This window comes from Perca flavescens, chromosome 17, assembly GCF_004354835.1.
Source record: "Perca flavescens isolate YP-PL-M2 chromosome 17, PFLA_1.0, whole genome shotgun sequence".
NCBI classification, from domain to species: domain Eukaryota; kingdom Metazoa; phylum Chordata; class Actinopteri; order Perciformes; family Percidae; genus Perca; species Perca flavescens.
Window position 1 is genome coordinate 19,085,977 of NC_041347.1, and position 12,218 is coordinate 19,098,194.

At 42.1% G+C, this 12,218-nt stretch overlaps 1 protein-coding gene across 1 annotated transcript in view; it reads left to right on the plus strand.

The window, feature by feature from the left end:
- Positions 1-11,327, plus strand: part of spock2 (SPARC (osteonectin), cwcv and kazal like domains proteoglycan 2) — a 30,166-nt gene extending 18,839 nt beyond the window's left edge. The window contains exons 4-12 of the mRNA XM_028604232.1: positions 3,253-3,315; positions 3,374-3,389; positions 3,753-3,858; positions 5,656-5,764; positions 5,995-6,129; positions 6,536-6,754; positions 7,285-7,347; positions 9,720-9,851; positions 10,423-11,327. Of these exons, the coding sequence (XP_028460033.1) occupies positions 3,253-3,315; positions 3,374-3,389; positions 3,753-3,858; positions 5,656-5,764; positions 5,995-6,129; positions 6,536-6,754; positions 7,285-7,347; positions 9,720-9,851; positions 10,423-10,562 (983 nt within the window). The 3' untranslated portion in view covers positions 10,563-11,327. The remainder of the gene's footprint in view (positions 1-3,252; positions 3,316-3,373; positions 3,390-3,752; positions 3,859-5,655; positions 5,765-5,994; positions 6,130-6,535; positions 6,755-7,284; positions 7,348-9,719; positions 9,852-10,422) is intronic.
- Positions 11,328-12,218: the final 891 nt, after the last annotated feature.

Here is a 12,218-nt window from a genome sequence, read left to right on the forward strand (position 1 = left end):
ATTTTGTAACTAATTATTTTCATTATTTTACACATAATTATATATTTGTTTGTTTTAATAAATACACACTACACTTACACTTCTGCTCATTCGTAAAGCACTTTGAATTGCATTGTGTATGAATTGTGCTAGGCCTATATACTTCATCAGTTCTGTGCCCTTCTACAGCGTTCACTGCATCAGTAAATGCAATGGACTGTTAACGGTCTATGGTAATTGCATTCCATGCATCAGTTTTATTTGCTGCTTTGCATCACTGCTGACGCTACTAAATATGATGTCTCATTTCTTGCTAACTTCTTGCAGCAGTACCTCCACTTCAGAATTACAAGTTTTTCTTTCTTTTGGAGTCGAGGCCTCCACATTCTTTACCATGTATTTCTCGACATTTCTCTAAGTGTGCATATGGCCCCGCCATCTCATGCCCTTTTATGGGAATTAACAGGGCGTTTACCTATGCTAAATAGGAGCAATGGGCACGAGCTTTCAAATTACGAAGACATTGGGATTCATCATTCTAAGAACACACCTGCGAACAATTCTGCTGTTTGAGAACACGTCATGAATCCGGCGTAGACTTTTCTTAGGAATTTTCTTAAGAACAAATTTAAGAAAGTAGGAAGATATTGGTCAATGAGGCCCACTTCTCTCACCACCTGTGCTAATGTGTGCTAATGTTACCTACTAAGCAGAAAGTAGACATTAGCAACGAGCTGGTGAAAATAGTGGAGCAATTAGCAGCCAGGTATTTTTCTCAGGAGTTAGTGGAGACCAAAACAGAGCTAAAAGTAGAATGAATATTTTACTTACATTCATCCGGTGGATAGAAACACGACTGCAAATAAATGCTCAACATTGCTCAGTGTCTGCTACCGTAGATCTGTAAATGAGCAACTTTTGCCATCACAGGGGACAATATGTGGTTGTGTTTTCAGCTTGTTGCACTGCCAGCAAATAGCCAAAAAATCAATAAATGCAGGTTTTGATCTTTATTCTCCTTTTCTAGGCTTGCTATATTTTTTTGTCACTGTAGAAAGTCAAGCCTGTATTTTTTCCTTAACTGGCCATGTCTGGCATAACTGCTACCTAGAAGACAAGAGAGAACTGATGATATTAGAGACTGAGTGCGTAAATAGTAGATAAGAGGGTTGATGATGAGGATGTGGCCTGAGCTCTGCTTTCGTTATCCTCAATCCGCAGGGATAAACCTCATGCAAATCTGTATTGGATTAGACTGAAGCACAGGGAGCCTAATTAGGAGAGATTTACTGCTGCAAGCATTAGTTTAATACCATAGGATAGACTTTCAAAAAAGTAAAAATGGATGTAGGTTGTGCTTACAGGGTTGAATAGAGAAAGAGTGGATGTGATGAGGAAAATAATACCCAGTGAAGCTGTGTGATTTCAGAAGACAAAGGAATGTGAAAAGAAGGAAGACAGGAAGATTGATAGACATGATTGCACAACGGGGGGTTTCAGAAACGGAGATAGGGAGAGAGTTCTCAGCAACACCAGATTGAGCTGCAAATCACAGTCAACCCAGAAATGATTCCCGTACCACGGAGAGCCTGTTGCTATGGAAATGTCATCATAGCAGGCACTGCTTTAATCCGTGGAAGCCTGTTAAGTTAACATGAGGCTCAGGCAGCCACCTTATGCTTCTGTACTCACAACACAGCGCTGTGCCAGCATTGTAGCCGACAAGATTTATTTACAAATGTTTTGCTATTAGAAGGCAGGATTATCTGCTCTCTGTTTGTACACTGCTTCTTTAATTCTTTCATTTCTTTTAATTAAGTGTTGGTTAAATCTTCATTGTATGGATTGCAAAATACAATGTTTTGCGTACTTGCCCCTTACCCGCTGTATCCCCATTAGTGTCTTAATCTCCTTGTCCTTCTTTGTGTCAGGAAGTATCCTAAGGGATTAGTTTGATGCTGCACCCTGATTCTGCTGATGCGCTGGTGTGAATTAGACATAGGTGGACATCAAACCTGCAAGGAAAGCAAACAAAAGGGCAGGCAGTGATAAAAGAGGAGAGAGTTGAAGAAAGGCAGAGACAGCCAGAGAGAAAATCTGGGAGATGTGTGTGATACTGTACGGAGATACTCTACACAATCAATGCCGACCGAGATACAGGGCGACCAGAGAATAAGACTCCACTGTTGACCGTCTAAATGGATGAGGAGTCTGCATCTGGGCACTAATGCCTCCAAGCCTCACTGTGTCTCAGTCAGTCAGTGAGTCTGTCAGTTATACAACCAGCTCAGCCATGACAGGGGGGTGTATTGTTTTGGATTCGCTTCTCAAAGCAGATATCTGTCGGTTTGCTTCAGTAATCCTGTGATGTTGGCAGCATTAATGTATTCAGCCACCGGAGAGGACAAGGGAGGAGATCCTAAGCCTGTCTGCGGAATTATAATAGTCCCATAAAAGGCAGGGGATGGATACAAGCATCTGTGTCGTGTAGATGAAACCTCCAATATCAGTCTGTGAATGATCTGCATTTCAGTGTACTGTACTGATGGACAGTGTTGGTGAATAAAGGCCAAGGGATGTGAAAAGAATAGAGTGTGACATCCAAGTCGGGCTCCAGGAGGCCTGCTAGGAACAGACAGCTGTGACATATGAGTGTGTGTGGGGCGCTGACACACTGTCTAGCATTAGCTGCTAGCAGAGAGTGTAATGGGTGGATGGGGCAGATTGAACTAGGCATGCAGGCTTTATTGCAAGAAGTATTCATCTTAGCAGATCACCTGAAGTGTAATATTTAAATCATACTTAAATAAGTAAAGAAGAAGACGAAATCTGAGAGTGAGGTCACGGTGTTGCAAATCGTGCGAATCTTTCCTCCAGTACAAATCAACTTTTTTAATGAGTAAAAAGATTTTTTTTGAGACTAGTGATGACTTTACAAAACATTAAAACAAGCCCAGCTGCATTAGAAACAAGGTCATCTTCATCCTGTGAGGTCTTTTCATTTTTGTATTCAGAAATATGATTTGTTTTCTACTATCGATAAAGCACAAAATGCCTCAACATGCATATTTGTTACAGTGCAAGACCAACAGTTCTTCACCGCTCTAATAATTTAGACTGACTTAGGTTATGCTGAACAAAGAGAGAGATTTCGGATTTGAGACTGGCAGTGGATAGTAGTATAATGATGGACCGAGAAAGATACAGCAAAAAGTAAAATAGTGAAGCAGTGACGATACCACAGTATACATCTCATTTTCTATTTTTTCCCAGATGTAGACACCACCAAGGACCCCTGTCAAAAGGTTAAGTGCAGCCGACACAAGGTGTGTATCGGTTGAAACTTGAACCAGGAGAGTTTGTTTAGCCTCGTCAAGTGACTAACTCCCAAAACACAAACTTGAACACAGGTGAGTTTGTTTAACACAAGCCCTCAGTCTCTGAATTGACTAACTCCCAAAACTTGTTTGTGCACCATATTAGTCAAATATATTCTCTGTTAATGCAACATGAGGTCAACACAAGCAAGTTTACAGTCTCTGAATTGTGCTGGTCTGGGGGATATGGTAATAACAAAACTTGTTTGTGCACCAGTGCCGTACGACTGCCTGCTGTTTAACGATAAGCTTATACATCCAGACAACATGGTGGAGGACAGTTTGCTTCATGTTTAGGTTGGTGCTGCTGTGTCTGTACGCAGAATTAGCACAGCAGTTGCTGTCTCAGCTGGACTTTAGTGAGGCTGAAGTGTTTGTGTGTCCTCTGTCCTGCAGACTGAAGCAGCCTGCTCTCAGGTCTCCTGATGGAAACTGTCAGCCCTGTCCCATCTCCTCCACTGGGCCTGTGTGTGGATCAGATGGACGCAACTATGCCTCAAAGGTACACTGAAGCAAATACATACCCATAGGGCTGGGCTATATTTCAATATTACCTGTTTATCGACCTTCAATGGTTTCATGGCTCAATGATACGATCATATAATTGTATGATTTTGTGGAGCATATTTCCCTAAGGAGCTGGTGGAGAGTAAAGCAGAGCTAAAAGGAGAGCCAATAGTGCTCTTACAGTTGCCAGGTGGCTAGAAACACAACTCTTGAATGAATGCCTTCGTTATCTTCAGGATGTACTGTTTGCTAACACGTTTGCCATAACCTTTATAAGGTATATGTCTAGGGTTCAACAATAATGGTTGCCTGATGGCCCAGGGCAAGTAAAATGCCACGTTTGGGCAAGTGTTAAAGTGTCATGATAAAAGCAAGCAGCATCTTCCTTGCATGGCAGCTAAAAGGGCTTTGTCATTATTTGATAACCATTAATAAGAAAACTATTTGTATAGGCGCCAGTAAAAATTGACTTTGGGCAAGTAGAATTGTTTTTCACTTGCCCAACTGGGAAAGTAAAAAAACACACCTTAACGTTGAACCCTGATGTCAATATTGTGTTCAAAGCTTGTTTCTGCTGCCCCCAATTGGCCAAAAAACAATCAATGCAGGCTTAAAGGTTCTCTAAGCGATGTCACGTGTTTTTTAGGCTACAAAATCTTTTGTCACATACAGCAAACATCTCCTCACTATCTGCAAGCTGTCTGTCCCCTGAACACACTGTAAAAAAAAACACGGTCTCTGTAGACAGCCCAGGCTCCACAAACACCAACAAAAACAAACTGTGCCAACCTGCACCACCAAACAGTGTTCCAGTGTTCCAGCCAATAACCGAAACGAAGGATTTTGGGGTGGGGGTTGCGAGGTTAGTGCACGGAAGCACGGAAGGGAGTGGGAGGGGATGGGATGAGGAGGAGGGAGGGGTGAGCTAGCCTCAGTTTTGTTTGACAATACTTTGAACGTCAGCAAGAAGTAACGTCACCCAACATTGCTTAGAGCACATTTAAGTTTAAACATACAGACAATTATGCTGTCCCTGGCTTAATCAGTGTAATGAACATGTGTATTTCTCTGAAAAGAAAAGACAATTGCTTTCTCTGAAAAGAAAAGACAATAATTAATCATGTGTGTAGGTGGAGGATGGGAATCATTGTCAGTGGAACTGTACAGCATCCCCCTCAATGAAGAAGTGAAAATAATTTATGCGTGCAGAATCACATGTTGTGTATGCTTTATAAGAGCATATGTGGTGTTCATAAGAATTGCTAAAATTGTCTTGACACCTATTACCAGTGTAGCCTATACTAACAGACACATGTAAGGTATTTACACTGAAATACTATACAGTATACCAGCATGTGCATCTGTCAGGTGATGGTACATTTATTCACAGTTTTGACTCTGTGTTATACACATGCTAACATAATGCACTAAGCATTGTGGGGTAAAGAGTGACATACAAGATATATAGCCAAAGAAGAACCAATTGGTGGCTTGTGGTGACAGATTCCCATGTGTTTATTGATTTATGCTTTGTCTTTTGGATCACTATTCCCAACCTTTGTGTGCAGAGGTTGAGAAGCGCATTCAGGAGCAAGTCTCAGATTTGAATTAAGTCGGTCACCTCATGAATATTTGATCTGTGTTGCAGCAATAACTCATTTTACTTCACCTTTGTGTCCCCTTGTCAAATCCCGCTGTGTGTGTGTGTGTGTGTGTGTGTGTGTGTGTGTGTGTGTGTGTGTGTGTGTGTGTGTGTTAATGCATGTACGGTATGTGTGTGTTTGTGCTGCAGTGCAAGCTGGAACAGCAGGCGTGTCTTACGGGGAAGGAGCTTACCCTGAGGTGTTCAGGTCTGTGTCCTTGTCCAACTGCTGCCCCTACATCCATGGAGAGTAAACATGGTAAGATCAAACACACACATCAATTCTATGACAAAACAAATATATATATATATATATATATATATATATATATATATATATATTCCCATTTAATATGAATTCACTGCAATACAAAGCTTCCCATCTCTCTTTGTTATTCTGTATCTTTGTCTCACAAACACACAACTATCATCATAACCACATGAATAGGTGCAACAAATATATTCTTCCTCTCCTTCTGGCCTCCACAGAGAGCTGTACTGGACAGGATCTGGCTGATCTCGGGGAGCGTCTGAGGGACTGGTTCCAGCTACTGCAGAGCAATGCCAAGCAGAACAACAATAGCAAGACTGGGGCCAGAACCACTGCAGCTAGCACCACCTCAGGTTAGAGCTACGATTTAATTAATCCAGACAGCAATAAGAGGGAGTTACAGTATTATTGTTTCAGGGAGTATATTAATAAAATAAAACAAGTTGTTTAGTCTTGTATTAATTGCAAAAGCCATAGGGAAAATAACCCGCTTCACGGTTCTGCTGGTGCTGCTTCCACATTCATGTTTTCTGCAGCTCTCACTAGATAGATAATATCAAACCTGCTTGAAAACAGTTGCAGGGCTGGGTAGATGGACCTGTAACATAATTAAGAAAATGATAAATGATAAATAAAAGAGAGGATTTGCATTGGAAACAGGTGATAATTATGAGCACACTGGCACAGTTTAATTTTCCATTTGTGCAGCTGTCCCCTGATGAAAAAGAAATGTTTGTTTGTCTGTCTTTGTGTTTGCAGTGCTGGACAGGAGCCTGGTGGCCAGCTGTAAGGACTCCATAGGCTGGATGTTTTCCAAGCTGGACACCAATGGCGACCTGTACCTGGACCAGGCTGAGCTGGCTGCCATCAATCTGGACAAGTACGAGGTCTGCATCCGGCCCTTCTTCAACTCCTGTGACTCCTACAGGGATGGCAAGGTCTCCACTGCCGAGTGGTGCCTCTGCTTCTGGAGAGAGAGTGAGTATTCTGGAGAGGATGGGAGGTTTGTAGGCTGTGTGTGTGTGTGTGTGTGTGTGTGTGTGTGTGTGTGTGTGTGTGTGTGTGTCCACAGGCATACACACATTCACATGCCTCTGTGCTGACATATTCTCATTGCATTCAAACCTCAAAGCACTAGCTTCCCTCAGGTGTAGCCACCTCTGTGTTGTGTGCTTGTCCGTCACTATTTGTCTTCCTACTCATCCTCCCGTTCCCCTGTGGGGTGAAACGGTCACCGCAAGGAGCTAAAACCATTCCTGCTGCTTGTTGGCAGCCTGATTCTCCCACAGCTCTCAGAGACTGAGTCTGTCAGCCAACCAGCCAAGCAGAAACTAGGTCTAGGTTCCAAGATACAGATCTTTGTTGGGAAAGGAAACACACATTGATTACACTCAGAACACTCAAACTGTTGATCGTTTTTGGCAGAATTTAGGTTTTCTTTTCTGTGTCTAATTGTGCCTAGGAGTGTACTTTGTACTCTTGTAAAACATGTTTTCTGTCCATTGAAGAGCCACCCTGTCTGACTGAACTCGAGAGGATTCAAGTACTAGACGGCGGCAAGAGAAAGTTTGGTAGGTATCTGACTTCTCATAAGAGCATTTCAGCCCAATTTGATCTGTCTTTCTTGGTGGAGGGATTTTATCCAGCAGATGACAAGCAGGAGGCGGGGATTAGTCCCTAATCAGTCTGGTGGATTAGAACTTGATACTGACAGACCACCAAGGAAAGCAGTCATCAGTGTGTCTTACATTACAACATTACAACATTACGTATGTGTGAGAAGGTGAATGTGTGTGTGTGTGTGTGTGTGTGTGTGTGTGTGTGTGTGTGTGTGTGTGTGTGTGTGTGTACGCATGTGCGCACTGCAGATTTTGGCTGGCTGACTGGGCTCTGAGTCAGGACTCTCCAAGGACACAAGGCGGCGAGCAGGGGGCAGTCTGCCAGCCCGACGCTAAGATGTTCCTTTGAAAGACTGGACAGACAGTTCTGTTTTGCCCCATTTAATTTGTGTTTTCTTGTTTTTCATTATTAAAAAAGTAGCCTCTGAAATATTTAACATTATGACAAATCCCTCCATCTTTGAAGGGTATGAAAACAAGACTGATAAATGCAACTACAGTATGTTGCAGGCACGGCGTTATGGGTGGGCCTGACGGGCCTAGGCCCACCCACTTTTCAACAGGCCCACCCAAAACATTTCCTCAAAAAACATTAATGAATTAATATATTATAATTTGGTGAAGAATTATTAAAAATCGGCAAATAATCTCATAATTTGTGCTAAAATTGTCTAAATGTTTAGTTTTCAAAAACAATTTAAAAAAAACTGGTCATGTCTATTTTTATGTTTCTGCGCAAGTTCAGCAGACAGTGAGGTTCGGATCAGATGTAGCTTGTCGGTATGCTAGGCTAGCTCCCAGTGATCTGAGAGTGTGAAAATCATTTCCAGTAAAGGACAAGGTTGCAACAGTCGTTGTTTAGGTACCTTAAACGTGCACGAACGGTCTCAGAGTCATCGCTGCAACCAGGAGATGAAAGAGAGCTGAGATCCACAACGCCTAGCACATCTTTGTCTCGGACACCGCAGGATGCTAACGCGGCTAGCGCGGCCAGCGCGACCAGCGCCGGTGCTAATGCCTTTGCCTCTGCCTCGCGAGTGGATGATATAGCCCCTGTGGGTCGGTCTTCCGTGGATGAGCCCGCAACTCAACCAGTGCTAAAGTATCCGGTCACTTCTTCTGCTGAGTTTAATTGTGTAGGACCGCCAGAGGATAACAGTAAGGCATGTGGCTACTCTGTCTGTATTGTATTATGTCGTTATATGAGATATATGGATTAAAATAATCAATTCATAACCCGCTACAGAAGCTGCAGGCGCAGTTCTATTTCTATAACAGCTTGTTACTGTTGTCAAGTTGTTGTTCCCTCGTGGTTTTCTCTTGTTATGGCCAATAATGCTTTAGGGCTATTAATGCGATTTATTTATTTTTGTTAAACATGTTTATAACATGAATCATCACACTAATGTAAGGAAATAACGTGAGTCTTGTTTTACATTACAGATGACGTTGTCAATGAACACGTTCTGTGGTCGAGTATTGATTGAAACTGTCGGGCAGTGTTGTTGATCTGTATTGTTGAAAACTTAAAACAGTTGAAAAGAATTGTGAAATATTCGGCCTCATGTTATACGAGCAGAACTAAACTATGTTTTGGGGAAATATTAGATTCCTGACCACTTTTACAGTCTAAAGGCCTTAGGTTAGTAGAGATGCGCTATAGCACAGCCAGGTATGGTGCGTAATGGAGATTCCAAAGCGCTCTTCTTTTGGGCAGAACCAAGGAGAGCGATCGCGGATAGGTCCGTCCTTTGCACCGAAACTTTTGACAATGCAACAACATATTTAAAGAGCATCAAGCTATTACAATCTTTATTATGTAAGCACATATAATATATATAATATAACAGTATATTAGCCAGTCATTTGTATTAGGTTAAACAGGGATTTGATAACGTTTTTAATTTAAGGCCCACCCACAATTGGTCTGGCCCATCCAAAACTGGAATCCTGGCTCCGTGCCTGGTATGTTGTGCTGGGCTTTCTGCACAGGCTGTATTTCATATTCATCTAACAGTTCAGAAATTGAAAACTTTCCAATCTTGTGCCCCTCCCTTATCCCGTGTGATGATGATTAGCTAGCCATCCCCCACACCACCCCAATATGCTGCAATATGCTGACTTAATACTTATTCCCCTCTATCTTGCTCCATGAACATATTTGTATTCATGGAATATGAAATTGGCTGCCACATAATGCTGCATGCATTAAATTCTTGCTTTGCCTCCGCGCCATGTGTGATGAGGCATGATGCAGAATGTGTTCATCCGCTTGTAGGTTACCATACCCGACTCTTATTTGTGTTTTTGCGTGTGAATGCCAGGTCGATTCATCCCGAGCTGCGATGAGGACGGCTACTACAGGAAGCAGCAGTGTGACAGGGGAGAGTGCTGGTGTGTTGACCAAAACGGAGTAGAAGTAGCCGGATCTAGGATGCGTGGCAAGCCAGATTGTGGTAAGTCCTGCAGGTTTCAGCTGTCAATATGTATATAAATAGGATTTGAAATTGAAAGCTGAATGTAGCCAGAAAAAAAGCTCAAAATGTCCGCTGCGGATTGGCCCATTTGTCTATAGCACCCCCACATGCATTCTGCACAAGGCTTTCTTTATGTTAAAGGACTTGAGGCCCACTGCAACATCACTCACAGCAGGGACCAGTGCCACATCCATGTGGCTGGAGTCATTTGCATTCTAAAGCGCCACTTGTCACTGTGAGAAAAGTCTTTCAAAATAAATGAGGGCTGGTTGTACTGAACCTGCGCCTGATAAGAATGAGTCCCCTGGCAAGGTTTAGAAATAGCTATTAAAATCCAGACATAGTCAAACACATGCACCCTTTTTAACATTGCAGTCAATGTTTTTAAATTAATTTCAGCGTTTCTCATTGATAGAAAGGACTCAATCAAAGTTGAGAGGAAGACAACTACAGAATTTAACGACATATATACAAGATTGACCCCCCCCACACACACACACACACACACACACACACACACACACACACATCTCTCCCTGTCTCTCTACAGATAATGAAATGGCATATTCAGGTGATATTGGCAGTGGGGTTGGATGGGAAGACGAGGAAGAGAAAGAGGCTGAGGAGACTGCAGAGGAGGCTGAAGAGGAAGAGGTGGGAGAGGTAGATGATGGAGGCTATATCTGGTAAACGTGTCCAACCTCTCTACAGGAGCATCTTGATGGTCCCGAACACAAACACACACACACAACACACATATCCTGCAAAAAGATGAAAGTGGTGAAGCTCTCACAACACTGGCTTATGAAAAAGCGAAGGGAGAGGGTTGCACGGATTAGGTCAGGGAAGATGCATATGTTATGGGTGTATTTAATGTTACAGGATGTACTTTAACAGGCAGGGGAAGGGGACATATCACTATTTGGAAATTATGGGTCTGGCGTTGGGTTTTGTCCCTCATACTTGTGAATCTTTGTTCTCTTCTGTTGTAAGTCCTTGGAACTATCTTTGAGCAGTTTTTAGCTGATGCATAATGGAGACTTTAAGCAGCTGCAGGTGCTTGTCGTGTGCTTGCATAAAGAAATGGAGAAAGATCGGGTGCATTTCAATAGTCCAAATTGGCCTCTTTCATCTTTTCTTTCTGCAGATTAACAACATTGATATAACCAGTTTTGGTTTCAGGCAGGAAACGGGCGATAAAGAGAGGAAGCCATGTTAGGATATTGAAAAGCACCCTTTGTCTTTACCGTTTTCATGTCATTTGCTTCGGCTCATATGTGACTGTAGTAACTCATGACTTATTAAAAACAAAAAAAAGTTTCTCACGCATCACTCTTTAGCTTGTATATAATGTGTGTATCAGAAGACAGACTGTCACCTATTAGTCCCGTTATTAATACCTTGAAAGCCTAGCAGAATATACTGCTTAGTTGACAAGTGTACATCCTATCATAATGTGGATCAATTATTGTGTTTAATAAAAAATAAATAAAATAAAATAAACTGGTCTATGTGGCTCAGCTGGCTGCCATACATCTGAGTCTGTGCTTTTGTTCTCTTGTCATTACTTGTCAAATTTTAGCACTGTCATGATCCTTGAGCAGTGGTGTTGGTGTCATGAAAACAATGATTCTAAAATTGTGTGGATCATTTGCAGGCATCAGTTTAAGAAAGGTTTTCAAACAAGTTAAACTACATTCTTGAAACTTGAATATTAAGTACAAACATTATAATAAATAACATCTGATGCACATCTTTGTAGCCAACGTTAAAAATACCATTTCAAAGACATAAAGCTCCTCTCTGTGTGACTTATCCTCTGAGAAACACATTTTATTGTCTGCTCACTTCTACTCTTGCCTTAGCTCACTCTGCAGTGGAGTGTTTCTTATACTGTAGCTATGGGAAACAGAAATGAGATACAGACCCAGGTCTGCATATCAGCACTTTTAACAGCACAATGCCTCTGGACATTGCTCAAGCCTCTCCACTGTGAATTAGTCAGTCTGGGAACAGTGAAATAGAAACCTTACAGTATGTTTCATTGTATGCACATTCTTGGAAGCTCAAGCCAAGAATGCTTGTTTTAGCATTGTAAAAACTGACATTAACCGATCCTATGAAATGTCATTTCTCAGTTTCACATTTCAGTCATAATGGAAATCAGAACCAGTAAAATCCCAGTGGGTGAAACCTCAAATGTGTTAGCTGTGAGTGGGTATGCCTGCCAACAGATGTCTGAATACCTGATATCGACAGCAGGTCTTCTGGCTACCCAAAGGGACCAATCATTTTCAGCAACCTGTCAGCCCATTATGCTAAATAATCCTCCTGCTTGGTGATGCT